Source organism: Podarcis gaigeae (assembly GCF_964106915.1).
Source record: "Podarcis gaigeae genome assembly, chromosome: 2".
Classification (NCBI taxonomy): domain Eukaryota; kingdom Metazoa; phylum Chordata; class Lepidosauria; order Squamata; family Lacertidae; genus Podarcis; species Podarcis gaigeae.
This window is the reverse complement of record NC_139679.1, coordinates 41628703-41647928: the sequence shown is the minus strand read 5'-3', so window position 1 is coordinate 41647928 and position 19226 is coordinate 41628703. Positions and strand designations below refer to the sequence as shown.

At 43.6% G+C, this 19226-nt stretch overlaps 1 protein-coding gene and 2 long non-coding RNA genes across 3 annotated transcripts; 1 reads left to right on the top strand and 2 right to left on the bottom strand.

The window, feature by feature from the left end:
* The first annotated feature begins 1787 nt into the window (after nucleotides 1–1787).
* Nucleotides 1788–18921, top strand: FBXW10B (F-box and WD repeat domain containing 10B). The gene is made up of 14 exons (XM_083725807.1): nucleotides 1788–2522; nucleotides 3044–3187; nucleotides 4703–4909; nucleotides 5439–5566; nucleotides 5846–5965; nucleotides 6407–6516; nucleotides 7128–7331; nucleotides 8545–8666; nucleotides 9960–10108; nucleotides 10951–11093; nucleotides 12680–12838; nucleotides 13471–13736; nucleotides 15845–15979; nucleotides 17550–18921. The coding sequence occupies exons 1-14, from the start codon at nucleotides 1979–1981 to the stop codon at nucleotides 18422–18424; spliced, it is 3306 nt and encodes a 1101-aa protein (XP_083581933.1). The 5' UTR covers nucleotides 1788–1978; the 3' UTR covers nucleotides 18425–18921.
* Nucleotides 7088–16989, bottom strand: LOC310838511. The gene is made up of 3 exons (XR_014561001.1): nucleotides 16865–16989; nucleotides 15294–15391; nucleotides 7088–7278 (listed from the first exon to the last, which is right to left on the bottom strand). It is a non-coding gene; the product is annotated as an uncharacterized lncRNA (long non-coding RNA).
* LOC310838534 lies at nucleotides 12543–14907 on the bottom strand. Its single transcript, XR_014561027.1, has 2 exons — nucleotides 14869–14907; nucleotides 12543–12820 (listed from the first exon to the last, which is right to left on the bottom strand). It is a non-coding gene; the product is annotated as an uncharacterized lncRNA (long non-coding RNA).
* Nucleotides 18922–19226: the final 305 nt, after the last annotated feature.

Sequence of the window (19226 nt, the reverse complement as noted above, 5' to 3'; positions counted from 1 at the left end):
GAATAAACACTAGTAGTAACATGGTTTTACCCACCTCAAGGCTTTACAATAAAGTAGAACACAGGTTTTAAAATATACAAATACAGTGTTTAAAACCACCCAGAGAAGCAGTACGTCCTTTAGTTGACAAACGTGTGATAAAGAGAGCCTAAGGGAAGCAGAAATGCATTCTTTCAAAAAGTAAGCCAACTCTTTGCATCAGTCTTCAGGTGTTCAGCCATGTTCCTGTGGGTACCGCAAGCCAGATACCACAGCAATCTTGCATCTGCCTACAAAAGACAGACAGCTTTGGACTGAGTTCTCTGTCATAGTAGCCAGCTACTGTTTCCTGCTGAAGAGTGGCTCCACATACCTCTGAAGCTATTGGTCTAGGAAAAAGTCTCCAAGGCCACTTCCACCACTTCTAGGCAACCTGTTTATTGAACATTGACACTGATTTGTTTGCACAAAGATTGCTTGGAACCTGCACAGTACCCACTGTTGAGCATTCATTTGGATTTGTTTGCACAGAGGTTATGCAACGTTTACTATTTATTGAGCATTATATGAGCTTTCATCAATTCATCATTACCCTACACTTTCACACCTTCCAACATTCCTCTGATGAAAATAGGGAGTCCTAAATAATAATAATAATAATAATAATAATAATAATAATAATAATACCCCACCCATTTGACTAGATTGCCCCAACCACTCTGGACAGCTTGGAGGGTCTGCACTCTTCTTACTGCAAAAAATCTGAGCGGGTTCCTTTTTTAAAAAAGTGAGCTTGCTGCAGATCAACACTTCAATCCACTTTTGCAGCCCAAACCTAAATGTGCTAATATATGATCGAATCCCTCCCACAGAATATTGACCACCTGGAAGCAAACCAAATATGATGGAAATGTAGTAGTAATGCAGTAAGCACACAGACCTTATTACAGATTAGTGACTGGTTTCAAAACTGAACACGAAGCGGACAGTAATTGATTTCACAGTGTAAGGGATGTAAACAAGAGTGTGATGTACCAGAGCTCTCCTTTGCAATTATTGCTGTCGAAATAATTCATAAAATGATTTAAAGTCAGATGACGCCAAACACCTTTAGAATGGTAAAATCCCAAGAAGACTGGGAAGAGGACCAAAAGGAATTCCCCAGACTGAAAGCAGAGAGAGATGAGATTCTGCGTGAATTCAAAGTGCTCCCTCATGGAGACAAAAACAGCACAGAAGACTGTGTGCTCAATTATAACGAGTCTGATAAGTCTATTAGGAGAGAGACTTGCTGTTAAATGAGTTAAATGGAAAATGTAGGCCAAGATGCACAGTGAAACAAATAGACAGAATTTCTGGGAGGCCAGTTGAATATAATGAGATTTACTTTTGCGTAAACTCAACATGTGTTAAACTAATAGTAACTTTGGATGGATCACACTTCTGGTAAACACACACAAACATAGGCACCTGGGAGACAAAAACAAAACAAAACATGGTTCTTTCAAATAGACCTCCCCTTCAAGACCCACCAATATCCTCCCAAGTTTTTCGGAGAGATGGTAGCAGCTTTTTACTCTCCAGGGCTTGGCACCCTGGAATTTAGGATTTCAAAAGGTTGTGGGGTTTTTTTGGGGGGGGGATACAACTATATTTTGTGGGGGAAATCTGAACCCGGAGCCATGTTTGATCCTTCTGTGTCTATCTTGATACAGAAGCAGCTCTCTCCATCTATTAGAATCTATAAGGTACGTAAGCTGCAGACAGTTCTGCCCTGGCAAGTTCTAGGAGAATTATGGTACTAACTGTGTCTCCTAGGAGTTCTGAAAAATAACGAGTTCCACAAACAGAAAACTGTTGCTGCTAGACAGAGATTTAGGGTCATGGAGGGAGACTCTTAGGAAGCTGCTTGCTTGCCTTTGGCTGGTGGCCCTTGTGTCTGTTTGTGTGTGTGTGTGTGTGTGTGTGTGTGTGTGTGTGTGTAACACAGGCTAATACAATGAAGACCCACCCGGTGGTGGAAGTGGTTCCACAGCTCCTGGAATATAAACTAGAGTACTCTCCAGATCTGCGGTGTGACAAGCAAACAGACTTGGTGCCTGTTTGCTATCATTGCAAATCCTGCATCTTGTCCTGGAAGGCTCTCTCCACCCGAGAGTGGTTTGTGCGGGCCAGCCATATTTCTAAGGGGCAATTCTTGAAGGGGATCATAAGACGGTTCCAAAGCCAAGACCTCTTGAAGTATGCCTGGAACCTCCTGCAGTCCACCAATAGCAAGGATTTCACCTACAGCCGTTCCTGCGTCAGCTCCAGCTTCGCAGCATCTTCCACCTTGGACCGGGCACTTAATCCGAAGAAACTGGAGCATGCCATGGAAGACCTCTGGAACTGGTTCTTAAATGCCAGTTTCTGGAGCAAAGCAAACTACCTCCTGCTTCTGCTGCAGATGTGTGACTCACAGTTGTTGCTGATGGCTGCCAACCTGGTTAGCATCCTCTTGAGCCAAGATGAGGCCACTTGCAAATCGGCGGACAACAAAACAGGTAATACTAATGCATTAGGGAGCTGAAGGTGCTATCTCTGACTCTCAACCAGACATCCCAGTAATGTGTGGAGGGGGAAATGGACAGTATCCTTTACTATTGTGCTAATCCTCATTGCATAGATATGTGTGGGGCAGCCAGCATCCTAGTTGCTTGTGGTCAACCAGCGAAACTGAATGAACTGTCCTAGCTTACATTGCCCAAGTATCTAGTTACATTCAGAAGTTCATGTGAAGAGGTGGGTGTGGTGGGGAACCTCCAGATGTGGCTGGACTTCAATTGCCATCACCTCTGGGTGGGTCTGATGGGAGTGGGAGTCCAATAACATCTGGAGGGCCATAACTTCCCCATACCTGACTTCAGAGAGGACCACGTTAAGTGTAGCTTGTAACTGCTCTTCCTTTGGTTGCAGACCAATGAGCAAAGAACCTAGATATAGAATCATTTCCTGTGAAATGTTTGTCTCTTACTGTTTTGTTTTTTCATTATTTCTATCTCCTGTGTTATTTAAATCTTTTCAGCTGTGCCAGATGAAGATCAAACAAGCAAGGATGTGATTCCTCTTAAGAAGCAAGAGAAATCTATTTCCCAGGTTCGAAGCCACCTCACATCTCGCACCTCTGGTTTTACCTCGGGGGTTGCTTCAGAGAAGAGTGACTTATTTGGTATTATTTAATTTTGTTTATCCATCCATCCATTTCCCATTCCTAATACAGTCATACCTCTAGTTGCATTAGGTTCACGTTGCATTTTTTCTGGTTACGAACACAGCAAACCCATAAGTGTTTACTTCCAGGTTCGCCACTTTGTGCATAAGTGATCTGCGTGCTTTGCGCATGCGCAGGAGTGCTCTATCACGTCACGCACACGCACAGAAGTGGCGTTCTACTTATGGACTTTTGGGGGTACGAATGGCACCCCAGAATGCATCACATCCATAAGTAGAGGTACCACTGTATATATATGCCACTTTTAATATGCAAAATCCATAGTTATTTTTGGGTCAGCCAAAATGTCACAAAATAGTGAGCAAGCTTTCAAGTTCTCCAGAGTTCTTCCTTAGGCTAGAAGTTAAACTTGTGGTGGGGCTGGGAGATGTTCACATATCCCTTTTGTCAAATTTACCCTAACCAATGCCATCCCTATCACAAGAACAGTGTACAACAAAGCTCATGCTGCCAACCCCATCAACCTCTGCAGCTGATCCAACAGACTAGACTTTGTCTTCCAGCTAAATGTCAATGTCTGCCTCTAACAGTGGCACCCCACTGGAGCAAAAGAGATCCACACAGGTAGGTGTGGAGCAGGTAGGTGGGTGGGGAACAGATGGCAATGCCACTGTTAGCCTAAACAAAACATGCTATGGCATTACTTAACTGCCTCGTTGTGATTTCAACTCTGGTGGCAGTCTTGGCTCTCCAGCAGAGCTTCTGTGGCCATGCTGGCCATCCCAAGGTCATGGTTGGGAAACTCTCAATCAGAAAGTTGAGATCAGCCTTCCCCACTCAAGTTATGTCAAGGCTTGTTGATACCCCTGAGCTGCACCACCCTGTAGCTCTGGGGGCCCATCCTGCTCTGCTCTTCTTCTCATTCCACCTAATTCCCCTTCCAGCAATCCAGTCCACCAGTTGTAATTATAGATAACAGCCAGAATAACAGTAGTGGATGTTTTGATGAGATCAGTGATAATCAAGACAGACCATTGGTCTGTTTAGCTCAGTGTTGTTCCCAGCAAGTGGCAGCATCTCTCCATGATTTCACACCAGGGTCTCTTCCAAGGTCTCTACTTGGAGATGCTGAATAGAGCCTGGGACCTTCTGCCTGTGAAGCAGCATCTCTACCACTTCTATGTTGATTCATGACTTTTCATTGCTCCTGGGTTTTCTCCAGGAGGTGCATCTTGTTTGTAAATAATTGCAACTACTACCCAGTTGGCATAATGGAAATCTGGTGCTACATAGTCCCTCTTGAGATGTGGGGCTGTATGAGACATTGGCTACGTCACCTACAAAGCCATGGCCCATATATAACATATGTATGAGGAGGTCCAATTGCTCAAAGGCACCGGCTGCTTGTTCACTGCAGGGCTATAGAGGGTAACTTAAGCTTCTTATCCTGCCTGTTCTTTTTATGACCACTCTGTAATACTCCCTTGGTTGGTTTTCTCATCCACTCGACAGGTCGTCTACGTTTGCAAAGGCTTTGGAGCAAAGAGTCAGATCAGATGTCTGAAGTAATGTCAGAGTACATGGATGAAGCCGCCAGCAGTTCTATCATACTGAATGTCGCGGAGCCTGTACCCACCCATCCCTCAAAGCCCTTCAAAGTCAACAAGTTCAAAGACTTCATTCGCTGTCTGCCCATCCACTTGTCCAAGTTCATATTGCGTAAGAACCTCTTGCCTTCCTCACAGTGCCAGATTTACTTATGCACAAGCTAAATTAAGCTACATTCAAGGGCTTCAGATTATGAGGAATCTCTAAATACATTCTTTTAAAAACTAAATTTAATATTTTACATAATTGGTTAAAAAGGAGAACAGGGAAAGCACTCTAAAACATACAATATTGCTCTGATATGACAACAATATACTTAATGGCTACACATTTGTCATATTGAGTTCATTAATTTGTGCAGAAATAGCTGTATTTTATAAGGTGTCCATAGTTAGATGGTTAGTTTTTTGTTATATCCTTACCTGTGCCACCACCATATATGCCAATATTAAACTTCATTATTTCTATTCCCATTGCCTTTTCTGTATTTTTTTTTAAAGTTTTCCGGCCTCTTAAACTTGACAAAGCTTCACAAAAGCTTAGGGGCTTCAGCATGTCTTAATAAGTCCCTGAAGCAGCTTTCTAATGCTTCGCTTTTAGGAAGCAAAAGAGCAACAAGCTTCTCTTTGTGATTCTCTAGGAATGCTGGACATGAAATCCTTGAACAGATGTGCTCTCGTGAGTGCACACTGGGACTTCCTGGTCAAACTAATCAAGAGGGATATGATAGCAAATCGTGCTCTCCAAAGTGAGATTGCATTTCTGCAGGTACTGTGGGATTCTCCTCAACCCTTGTGGTTTGTTAAGGGTACTGGGCATTGTAGCTCTTTGAGGCGCAAACTACGGTTCCCATGATTCTTTGGGGGAAATCATGTGCTTTCAATGTATTGCGTATCTGCAGTCATAGTGTGTGGAGTGCAGTCAGCAAGGATGGACCTGCCCTCCCATGCAGAGGCCAAGCTTTATCTTGCACCAACTGCAGCCATTTTTGTTCTAACATTTCAGTGTTGACATATTTAACTAAATGATTTTGTCTTTCTGTTGCAGGGGTCATGCCCTAAAGGAGCAATTTCCAACTATGCCAAAATTGTCAATGTTGCCATTCCTCGCATAAACTCTGAAGGTGACATCATCCGAAGCAAGGCCAAGTTAATCGTAACTATAAAGGTGCATTGTGGGTGTTCTGCATTCCTGGATTTTCTTGGATTGGGTTTGAGTAGGTGGTGGGAAATTCTTGGGCCCTATTCAGTTCTCTGCCATTGGTTGATCTCTCTGTTGAGAGAGAGAGAGAGAGAGAGAGAGAGAGAGAGAGAGAGAGAGAAACCACAGAGAGAAACCATGCCTAGAGTATGGAAGTGTGAAGCTGTGTCAACCTGAAGCTATGCTCCTTTTTCCCCAAAGAAAGGAATAATAGCCCATATGTGTGCACAGCTTGTGGTGGGAGTCTGCGTACCCACACTCTCCATACTGGGTAGAGGGGGCTTCTAATGATGGAAGTGGTGGTGGAGACAAAGCCCATTTCTGCCAATTGAAGCAGAAGGCCACCTATTTCCTCGTTTGTCATTCTCTCATATAACCAGCCATCATTGCTCCTCATTCTGCTTTAAGGAGAATGAATACCTGCGCAAAGCTTATCATGGACAAGAGGTAGACATTGTCAAGATGGAAGAACGGAATGTCTTCTGCAGTGGGTATAATGTCCGGATTCTAATAGACAGGTATGTGCACCCAGCAAGAAGTGTGTTTTGCTTCATTCCACCCTCCTCCCCACCCAAAATCTCTAGATGTGCCTCACAACAACCAATGTTCCACAACATATGGGGCATTTTGTAAACCCATGAACCTCTGATGATATTTTCAAAATAGTGAACACATATAGCTTTCCCCCCAGGAGCAGCACGCTAAGGAAAACCTCCCTGTGTCTTTTATCTGCTTCCTGCCTCTGAATAAATTGCCACAAGTGGTACAAGTAGGACGTACATTCCCATAATACATGCAAGTAGTCCAGTTCAGTTCATTCATAGAGGCCAACAACACTTGGAGGAAACCAGATCTGGGTGGCCTGGCTTAGACTTTGAGAAATAGTAAAAATGACTGCAAGGATGAATGTTTGGTTAGTGTTGCATCTGTTGCTACAAACAGGGATGTGGTGTCAGAGCATATGAAGCTAAGCAGGTCTGGATCTGCTTGCTGCTTGGATGGGGGACCTCCTGGGAATACTGTATTAGCTGTCATGATGAATTCCACCATGGAATAAAGGCAGGATATGAAAGAAATAAGTCTATCAAATAAAACCAGGTTCTCCCTTCAACCTTCGCTACCTCTTCAGTTTGGATCCAAACAGAGTGATTCACTATGGTGGTGGGAAGCTGATGGCCACTGGTTCTGTGGACCGGAAAGTCCGTTTGATGGATGTGGATGAGATGCGCTATGTCCCTCCTGTCTTTCTGGGACATGCTGGTAGCATCCGGGCTGTGTACCTCAATGAACAGAAAGGATTGCTTCTGAGTGGCAGCTATGATCTCAGCATCAGGTGAGCTGTGCTGATCCTAACATCTTTACATTGCATTTTTTTGGGGGGGAGGCAAAATATGGAAGGTGTTAAGGGTACTTGCGGCCCATTTAATTCAACGTCCTTCGAGTGCTTCGTTGCTTGTGGGGCTTAAAAATACTTCACATTGTATTATTATGCTCCTTGAGTCTAAAATAAGTTATGTATTCCCACAACAAGGATGAGAGCTCAGGGGTAATCTGTGCAGAGGTACATTCCAGCATTGGGTGGAGCCATAGCAAATGATGGTTTGAGCCAGAGAGCTCCAGAATTAGCTACTGTATTTTATTTTTTAAAAATAATAATAATTATTATATACCATCCTTCATTCTCCAGTTCCAGGGCACTTCACAAAGTAATGAAATACAGAGCCACAGACTATAGAACACAACAGCAAATGAAACAGCAATGCACTTGCAACTCACCAGCAGAATTTCAAATAAATTGTTGGTTGGCTAATTTGTTGGTGGCTCCAGTTCTTTCGGGAGTGTCAGCTTCTGAACGTTGTTTATTGAAACTCAGAAAGCGCATTAAAGAAACACACAGTATAGTGCCATGTGTTACATTTTATTCCATAATATATCATACCTGTATCATCAAGCTATTTAAACTTTAGTATATACTAGAGAAGCTATAAAACCTGGTACCAACAGATCGGACAAGAAGATAGGTGAATGGAATGTCAGAACTTAAAGCAATTTTCATGCACATATCTACCAATTCAATCTCACCTTGGATCGGCCATTGCCACATATTACCAATCCCCATACTAATTTAGTAGGCTGCATAGTAGAAAAAGGGAAATGAAGCATTAACCCCAGTATCATGATCCAAACAGAGAAAGACCGTGCAAAGCATATTGCTTCCAGATATTTATTCCCATTTGTTTGGTTGCACCCCTATCTAGATATGCTTGAAATTTCAATAACTCGTTATATTCTGGCCGTGTACACTCTTCTGTTTACTCAGCATCTCATGCACTTCCGCTACTAGTTTGGAAAGCAATGTATACACCATATTGGCCACAATGCATATCTATTCTGTTGTTTCTTGAGAAATACTGCATTTTGATGCAATTTTCCCTAAACCCGCTTTGATCCAAATTGATGGGGGAAACAGCTTATATTTTAAGCTGGTAACATACATGCAACTTCAATGTTTGTTTCTTCTCATCCTCTTGATCCGTATCTTTTAGAATGTGGAATATCCTCACTGGGGCATGTGTGAAAATTTTTAACGGCCACACAGGAAGCATCACTTGCCTGGATTTCTACAAGAGCAAGTTTGTGTCTGGATCCAAAGATTGCACAGCAAAATGTGAGCAAAACATTGCCTGTCTCCCAGGGAAATACGGGAAAATCTACATACTATAGTTAAATTTAAACTTTGCAGAATGAAAAGGTAAACAATTGTAATGCAGAACTATGACCACATCATCAAGATACTTTTAAAGCAGAATCATACCACTTTAAACAAACATGGCTTCCTCCAAAGAATCTTGGGAACTGTAGTCATTAGAAGGCTCCTATTGGCACTGTGGTCTAAACCACTGAGCCTCTTGGGCTTGCTGATCAGAAGGTCAGCGGTTCGAATCCCTGCGCTGGGGTGAGCTCCCGTCGCTTGGTCCCAGCTCCTGCCAACCTAGCAGTTTGAAAGCATGCCCAAAAGTGCAAGTAGATAAATAGGTGCCGCTCTGGTGGGAAGGTAAACAGCGTTTCTGTGTGCTGCTCTGGTTTCGGTGTTCCATTGCACCAGAAGCGGCTTAGTTATGCTGGCCACATGACATGGAAAACTGTCTGCGGACAAACGCCAGCTGCCTCGGCCTATAAAGCGAGATGAGCGCCGCAACCCCAGAGTCGTACTCGACTGGACTTAAGTATCAGGGGTCCTTTACCTTTACCTTTTATTGCAGAATAACAACATGTTGCAGTACATCCTCAATACAGTCGTACCTTGGTTCTTGAATGGCTTAGTTGCCAAACAAATCGACTCCCGAATGCCGCAAACCCAGAAGTACGTTTTCCGGTTTGCGAGTGTTTTTCAGAAGCTGACTGTCCGACACAGCTTCTGCTTGAGTGCAGAAGACTCCTACAGTCAATCAGAAGCTGCACCTTGGTTTTTGAACGTTTTGGGAGTCGGATCGACTCCCGGAACAGATTAAGTTTAAGAATCAATGTACCAATGTATCTAACAGGAGTGTTACAGTTCAAGGTGCCAATCATGCCTTCCTCCATAAGTTGCAAGGGGTCAAGCAAGAGTGTTCATGCACACCGTTTTCCATTTTTCCTCTCCAGTAGATACTCAGCATTCTATTTTGGCTGAAGGCCACTAAGGCTGCTCAGTCCTCATTGGGATCTTCTTTTCTGCTTCCAAAGCAAGTGCTGGGGGTTGCTTGGTTATCAGGAGGAAGGGGACTGAGTGACTCTTTGGAGCAGATGCTGCTGCTAAGTATGCTGCCACCTTTAGAGATTTTTTGCAAGAGAGTACTGTCCATCTCCCAGCCTATCTGTGTCTTTGGCAAGGTCTCGTCACTTCAGCTTAATGGCACCAGGAGACTGCTCAGGGTTGTGCTGAAAATGAATTAACGGCATCTTTTTGTGTTTTTCACAGTGTGGGATATAGAAACTGGAAAGTGCGTTAAGACTTTCGCACACAAAGCTATTGTTTGGGCTGCTAAGATGAATGAAACACATGTCGTGAGTGCCTGCGATAAGGGCATAGTGAAAGTGTGGCATGCTGAGACATGTATACTGATAAAGGTAAGATTTAAAACGCAGTGGCTGACTCTGAAAATGCTGTCAGCTCAGTATGTGGCACCAAGCAACACATTTAAGGTGGAGTCAGAACAGTGGTGGGGAAACTCAAGCCAGGGTGGGCGGGCGGGAGGGTAACATGGCCCTCCATACTTCTCTACTGCTCTTGCCAAAAGTTTGTATGCAAACAATGAGGCTCTATCTTCCTTGGGAACACAGAGAAAGGTCAGCGAGACCTTTCAAGCTTCTTTGGCATTTCATGAACACAGGGATAGCAAAGGGACTAACCCAGGCAAGCGTCAAACAATCAGAAGAGAGCTGGCTTACAGTGACCACTCATTCAGAGTGAAATATGGGAACTGCCACTGGCAGCAGGGGCTTTCTAGGCAGCAAAAGGAATTTAGTGTGCAACTTCACCAAAAGTGGTTGCTAATTGCAATACATCATGTCTGTGACACACTCATAGAATTCTGAATGTTTGGTGAGGCAAACCTTCTCTGTGAGAAAGTATTGCTGGTCTTTCTTCAGCAGGGCTAGTCCGTCTATATGTTTAATCACAGGTAAAGTTTTAATTATGCTTTCTACAAATTTTCCTGGGATTGAAATTAGCCTAATCAGTCTGATGATTCCTTGCTCCCCACTATTTTTAAAGGGGTTATTTTTATCCTCTTCCACTCCAGTAAGAAAGCTGACATTTCTGATAGGTTAGATGCTTAGCATTCAGCAATAGGTGGCCAGTGGAGGTTAGTCACATCTTTACCACCAACAAAGTAAACAATGGCATCATAATCCTGTGGTTGCTGGAAGCCTCTAAAGAGCATGCAAAAACAAATCTGTTTTTTCCCCAGACTTTACAAGGGCATCTGGGCCCTGTGACATGCCTGTCGTTTGATGAGTGGCATCTTGTGACAGGAAGCAATGACGGCTATATCCTGGGATGGAGCATGTACGGAAATCACAAGAGATGCCTGGGGGCTTTCAGACACCCCATGTAGGTATTGTTTATTGCAGTCAAAAAGCTGCAGACTTTGTGATGTCCTTAGCAATGACTCTTGATTCTTATGTGTTTGGAGTAGTTTTTATAAAGGACAAAGCTAACTGGAACTGTGAATTTTTCCCATTGCCAAAATCCCTTCTGTACAAGATGAGACAGCTCTCTGCTTTTGAACCATACAAGGTTTATCTTTTCTTTGAACTCCCACCCACCTCCAAGATGGCAAAAAACCTAAGACCACAGAACCTAGCATGACTCTACTATGAATGGCTTGTCTCCACCTTCAAAGGTCCTCTACGTTAAAGCTGTTCATAGGATTTACCACTTCAGTTAATTTATTTAGTCTATATCACATCTCAAAAATGTGTGTGTTGTGAACTGGTAATGATGAAAGGATACAGCAAGAAAGAAGAAGAAGAAGAAGAAGAAGAAGAAGAAGAAGAAGAAGAAGAAGAAGAAGAAGAAGAAGAAGGAGAAGAGTTTGGATTTGATATCCCGCTTTATCGCTACCCGAAGGAGTCTCAAAGCGGCTAACATTCTCCTTTCCCTTCCTTCCCCAAAATAAACACTCTGTGAGGTGAGTGGGGCTGAGAGACTTCAAAGAAGTGTGACTAGCCCAAGGTCACCCAGCAGCTGCATGTGGAGGAGCGGAGACACAAATCCAGTTCCCCAGATTACGAGTCTACCGCTCTTAACCACTACACCACACTGGCATGTGGTTACAGGCCTCTGAAAGATGGTGGCCATTTTTCACTTTCCATCCCCATCAGACTACTTTACTCCAGAAAGGCAGTAAGTTGTGCCTCTTCATTCACTAGGCTGTACTCCAGGGATGGTGATCTTGCTGGCTGGGGCTGATGAAGGTTCGAGTCCAACAACAGTTGAAGAGTCACCTACCCTTGCTGTACTCTCTGTGGTCCTCTTCTCTAAGTTCGTCTCACTTCTCTCAGGTTCCTGCTGGCCTGCCTTGGCACATAGAAGAAGGTGCCTCTAGCATTTCTGGACTCGAGCCAATGCCAGTTCTCGGTTCAGGAAGTTCTCCACCCAGCCCCTTATGTCAGCATACCATCCTTCAACACGGTGTTGACTTTCTTTCTCCCTCAACTGCCTAAAAGTAAATTGGCTCACATTTTGTTTGCTTACGTTTAGCGCTCTGCTGATCCGGGTGTGTTCTTGCAGTAACTTTTCACTTCAGATGGCAGCCTGTTTAAACATCAATTTGTCATTTTCCTAGTAAACAGCACTTGCTTGACATATTTTCTGCTCAGAGTAACACATGAGGGAAGGGTAGGAACTAGGGGTGGTATTCCACTAAGTTCTACTCAGAATAGACTAATTCAAATTAATGAACATTGACTGCATTATGTGCATTCTACGTGTGTGTGCAAATAGACAAAGTTGTACTAGTAATAATTCCCCCCCCCAATTTCACCTCATTCATGAATATTCCTTGTAAAACACATCCTCCATTTGTTTACTTTGAGGAGTGTTAATTCATCATTCTACACCAAGACACCCTTACAGTTTCAATGTTGTCCTCATAAGAGCAAGTGCTGTATTTCAACAACTTTCCTTGTTTGTAGGGAGGTTCTGTCCCTGGGATTTCTCTATCTCAGAGTCATCAGTGGCTGTGCGGATGGGAAGATACGCATATTCAACTTCCTGACAGGGACCTGCCTGAGAGTTTTGAGAGCCAATAGCAGAGGTGACCCCGTGGTGTCCTTCTGTATAGTGGAAAACACGTAGGTTGCAGACATTATTTCCCAGTTCTTAAATAATAAAGGTTGTCATATACCTTTCTGAGGAAATGTGTGGGCTGGCATGTGAAGGGCCTTGGATTGCTTCCGGAGTGATTGTCTGAATTGCTGGTGGACGGCACTGCTTTGCAGTGGTTCTGGTCCTGTTTGGATGGATGTTTCCAGAGAGTGACGCTTGGGGAGTGCTCTTCAGCCCTGTGGAGTCTTCAGTGCAGGGTTCCTTGGGGTTTGATGTTATCCCCTATGGCTGTTTAACATCTACATGAAACCAACGGAACCATCCCCATGCAAATGACAGCTTTAGAGGAGCAATTTTCATTAGGACTGCACCAAGGGAACAAGAGTTTAAAATTTCTCCTCCCCCATTTGCTACAATTCTATAATTCTCAGTCTTCCACCCCGCCATGTGATTGCTATTTGCATTTGAAAAAAAATAAAATCATGTCACTAGTTGCAGGAAAAGGCAGTATGGCAGTAAGCTACATCCATACCACTTTTCCTTCCTTGCAGATTGAAGGTTCTAATAATGCCTCACTCCTCAGTTTATAGCACTACACGTTTGGTACTTTCTGACAGTTGGCCATGGTGTTTTCTCACTCCCTTTGCCTTTCTTTTAGGCTACTGGTCAATGCACTGGGCAGTGTGGTTATGTTCCAGTTTGAGGAAGTAGTGTGGGACCACACACTAGCTTCCGAACAACTAACTAAAAGGAAAGAAAAGAGCAAATTTGACGACAAAGCGTTGCAAATAATGCCGCCACATTTACTTTCTGGGCGGAAGAAACGGTCCCACAGGAATAAATGGAAGCTTTACAGCACCAAAACAGTATTTTCCTATGACATTATTCGGAAGTCGACGAAATACTTCAGAAATTCTACTCCAGGTACTGCTCCTGATGCCCATCAAGTATTAAGTTAAATGGCAGTTGAAATCCTGCAAGTGTTGGTAGGCGTCAAGAAGGGAGGAACTTCTTCACCCTTTTACAAATTCTTCCAGGGTGTTTAGATGGCTTGTATACAGTCTTGGTCATCTCTCCTTTAAATTCTAATATCCTGTGATGATAAGCATCACATTTGATCTATGTTGCATTTGACATGCAGTAAAAGGGTGGTCTGATCCTCCTTTTATCACTCACAAAGAGGAATGAAAAATCTATCTGTACTCCAAATGTTGTTGGACTATAACTCATATCATATGCAGCCAGTTTATCCAATGGTTAGAGATGATAACTGCTGTCAAGCAACATCCGGGGATCTAAGGCTGAAGGATATATCATCATTTAGGATTATGTGAGCAAGCTGCAGTGAGCCTTGGGCTCACACAACTGCCCCTGCCACTCTGCTGTGGCTACAAGGAAGAGTTTGGGAGGTTTTGCTCAACCACAGCCTGTTTGTTTTGCCCCAACTGCAAAACCATGGTTGATGTTAGCAATGGTTTATTTGACACAAGCTAGCTTTGAACTACATTGGCATTAAGCACAGCTTATTGGTTTGGAGAACTCAACAAGCTGTGGCTAAGCAGAAGTGAGAGCTTCCAAGTGCCTCTTCATGGCTGTACCAGGGAAGATGGGTGACCTTTCAAACCTGAGGCTTGCTGTGGCTCACTCCAGCTTGTTCATCAAACTATGCTTTAGCATGACACCCCAATGCAGCCATTGAGTTGTGCAAATGCCGAGTAATCAGACTCCTTTTGCCCACTCAGTTTGCTGCAAGGTAAAGCAAGCACAACCAAAATCTGAGCATATGAACCAGTTCTGGATACATATGCAAAACAGATGGCTGTGCAGTGATATTTCAGGTCATTGGTGGCTGTTTGAAGATAGAATGAATTATCTGTAGGTTTTAATACACAAGCAATCTGCAATGTCCTGCTTTATACTGTTTTTTGGATAGGTAAAAAGCGGAACTCATGTAATATAATCATGGATTTGTGAGCAGGATTGGGGGACCTTATGCCCAGAGACCAAATCCAGCCCTGACTGCAATGCATCCTTACAATAAGATAACACCTCTTACTTGCCTGGATGAAGGATGGAGACATGTGGCTGTGTGTGTTTGTGTGTGTGTGTGTGTGTGTGTGTGTGTGTGCATGGGCGCACATGCACGTGCAGAAACCTAGCCCTTTTGTGTCTCAGCTACTGTAGGAAGATAAAAGTTACATCCATTGTTCACCCACTTGGGCCACACCCAAGACTGTCACGTGACCCTTAAAAGGTTCTCCATGAGGAAATGTGGCTTTTAGACTAGAAGATATACAATCTAGGGCCACCTTCCCTTCATCAGATGGCGTCATATTCTGCTTGATGACATTCTCCTAGGTTATTATTGATTAAACTTATTAGTCACTTTTCTTTTTTTCATATACAAGATACTCAAAACAACTTAACAATAAGCATATAACACATATATTAAAAGCAACATTAAAAAATTATAAAACCTACCTCCATTACAGAAAGAAAGGCTGGATATTTCTGGGTTCCTAGGAATATTCATCAGAAATCTTTGTGTAGTTTTGCAAGATGGGTTTGATCTTGGTTCTCTGGAATAATGAAGAGTAAGACGGGTTTCTACTGAAGTACTCCTTTTGAATGTGTTCTAATAAGTTCTTAAGAATTATACAAGACCAACTGCACAGTAGTTAGATAATCCCTTTGGTGAAGAAGTCCTATCAGACTACTTTTCACATTTTTCTAATTTTACAATATTCCAATTAGCTAGAATTTCTGGAGAGAGGAAACAGATATCAAGTGATACATTGCTCATATATGTTCAGGATGTTTGTAGCTGACACAAAACTGATAAGCCCAAGCTCACTGGCATGCACAGTCCCACTGATCCACAAAACACAACTCTGGAGTTAAGCCATTTGAAGAGGGCAGCCATATAGCCATATTCTCATATACTTGGAAGAAAGTCTGACTGCGTTCAGTAGGACTTCCTTCACAATAAGTGTGCTTTGGACAGCAGCCAAAATTATTCCCTTCTTTTCTAGCTCTTCATTATCAAATTTTGAAGGAACCTCTTCCCAGGATGCGCAAAAATGTAGTAACCCTGGAAATGAAGCCAGATGAGCAGACTAGACTCTTTTCTATTGCCGCACGTTCAAAATCTGTAACAACTCTAGTAGGTAAGGAACTATGGTGTATTGAAAATGTGCAGCTGCATTTAAAGGTGCCATTTGTTTCTGTAGTCCAGCTTTAGGCCACTAGAGCTGATTAGCATACTAAAAATAAACTATGAAAATTGTAGATTTGGGAGGTGTAGTGGAAACGCCAAAGAAGGATCGAGCAGGTTTAGGATTGGCCTTGCGCAATCAACCATTCCTTGAAGGCCGCATGTCCTCGCAGGAGCACTCCTGCCCTTGAGGGTGGCCCAGCTTGGGCTCGATTGCCCGGATTATGGGACTGGGAGGAGCCCTAATCACCACAGGTGGCAGCCATGGAGGCATTTGATGCAGAGAGTCTGGGTGCAGGGCAACATAGTCAACGTTGCTGCATCACAGACTGGACGCTGCTGTTCCTGAGGCCGCTTCCCCCCCCCCCCATGGCTGGAACAAGGGATTTGGTGATCTGGTGCTATATGTGGGTTGTCTGAGTGAAGGTATTGTGGGGATTGCTTCTTTGTGATTGTTTCTTTGTGTAAGAGGGTGGGTCATAGATTATCTGGGGAGGTTTTACATGAGAAGCCTATTTTGTTCAAATAAAAATCTTTCCTCCCACTAAGCGCTCTATGGTCCATCAGAGATCCATTAAAAAACCTGCTATTGACTTGGCAAAACAGGAGGGGGGAATGTAGATTTTAAAACAGACTGACGGAAGGTGAGGGTGGGGAAAGTAAAATGTGGGTCAGGGCATGGGAATATCCTTTACTACATGTTAAAGTGAAATAGTAAAGACGCAGGTGGGAAATGGGATAAACAAAGCACCACAAAGCAGCAGGTTAAGGGATGTTAAATTAGAAAGAGAAACAGAGGCAATATACATTTTAGATCATACAAATGTCAAACACGTACTCTACCCTTCGTCTCCATAACATCCACCTCACACTCCTGCATGACATAATAGTAGCCTGGAACTGTGCTTGTCTTGGCGCACCATGGCAACCACTTTGACATCATCAGCAACAATGAATTCATCTCACAGTAAACCCAGTGCTGCAGTTAGGTGAGTTGAAGACTTCGGGCCCTCCTTTACATGGTAATGTGCAGAGTGAGCTCCCCATTTTTGTGAGCCATTGAGCAACAAGCTTATCATCTGGCACCACTCCTTCCTCCTAGTCATATCCCTTCCCTCTTTGGACTTTCGCCTTTAAAACTAAAGTGCCATCCAACATGATTTATTCCTCCCCACCTCAAACAAACACCCAAGCCTTCTCCCCATCCTGCTCTACTCATCAGACTTTGCAGGCCCCTACCCACCTACCCATATCCAGTCATTCAGCCCCCCTATCCTGCACAAACCACAGCCCCCAGTCTCACAGAGAGAGGAGAGGGGAAGCATTCAGCAGGAATGCACTGTCATTCTTCTGACAGTGGAGCTCCTGATCCCCATAGGTTCCTCTTTCATGGATTTTTAAAAGACTTCATTTGGGGGGTCTTCTGATCTACCAAGTAGGGGCCCAGATCTGTGCTCCAAGTTCTGCCCTGCCTTCCCCCAGGTGCTAATCTTCACTCATCTCACTTTTATTTTTGAAAACAGGAGATGAGTTAGAGGAAAACAAGCCCTTAGCCAGCAACTTTGCATCGGGCCAGGATGCTGATGCTTTCGTAAAGCACATAAAGAAGAGGCGTTTCCATGGTCCCCTGTCTGGTGACCAGATACTTCTCACTGTTAGCACAATGCAGCATGCCTACCAGACAGACCAAGTCAGTGCCAACATGGCATACAATATGAAAATCAAAGATGCCTGGGGGCCTGCCTTTCTCCAGAAAAATTTGCCCAACAAGACCCCTGCTGCCCAAAGTCCAGAGCAACTGAAAATGGATCCATCAACCCAGCTGAAACGACTGAAGGCTGCCCGTTGCATGATTGGCATGGAAAGGATTTCCACACCTTATGAAACCAAAACGCTGCAGTTAAGCTTGAAGAACTCCTTGCTTGGAAGCAGGGTGAAATCCTTCATCCCAGCCCCCACTATTACACGTTCCCAATCATGCAGCAACTTGGCCAGAGGGGGAAAGATTTCTCGCCAGGCAAAGATACCATCTCCACCTGCCATAGGGCATGTCGTTGGTCACTTTACAAGCTCTGTCGAATCCATCAAAGTGCCTCGAATGAAGATTGCCCAACCCGATAGAGACATGATACCACGGCGACCCAAACTCTTCTTCACCCACACTCCAAACCCATACCGGCTCAATTCTGGGTTCCGGCTTCTGACAACCCAACAGATGAAAGAGTATGAAGAAGCTAAGGCGCACGAGTATCAGGCACAGAAGACCAAGGTTATAGCAAACAGAGAAAAAGAGTGTAAAAATGCCTGGCTAAGGAAAATTAAAGGTCTCCCCATCGACGATTTCAACAAGGAGGGCAAAGTTGCAGCTCCTGAACTTGGAGAGAATGTTTTCATCTGAACTTCGCTTTTCAAAGCAGCCTGCTAGTCCTTCCAAACAACTGCCTACAAACCAAACAGCTGGCACTGGAGAGCTTTGGGCTGAATTTTTACCCTCAGCTTGAAGCTACCTTTCAGAAAATGCTAACAAACTCTATTGAATTGTCCAGATTTTCACATGGGAAGGTGGGACTCTGGGCTGCACTGGAGGTGGGGTGGGGTGGATATGATGGGGAAGCTACTTCACTCCCCAAAGAAATGTCTTTCCAGTTTGCAGTGAGTGCAGTTTACAAATACTCCTGGTCTCTAGAGAAAGGTTTATTAACATGACTCTACAATGATTCTGTTTGTAAGCTTTGTTTCTAAGACTGTGTGTACACTTCTCAAAGCTCACCATATAGCCCAAATCTTAATGAAAATGTTCTAAACTTTGCAGTCTTATTGAGGACATCCTCCAGGTGTCCAAGAGTCATCATCAATTAATATATGTTCACAAAATAAAGAAACCTGGCTACAACAGCTCTTACAGCGGTACCTGCTTTGTAATGAACTTGTTTCCTTACTTGTTGCTTTTCATGTGGGTCTTGTTCCCACCTTCCAAACAAGGTGGAAGGAGCAGCATATTAAATTCCCCACAATATCAGACTGTCTCTACCCCACTTCATGTTTAAGTGGGCCTTAAAGACATTTTTTTTCTCTCTGCAGCCTTCACTAGTTGAAATAAATTAGACTGCTAATACTATACAATATTCTAAATTGTTAATATATTGAGTTTATGCTGAGATAGCTAATAGTTTGGGGTAACGTTTTAGTTATTAGTGCAG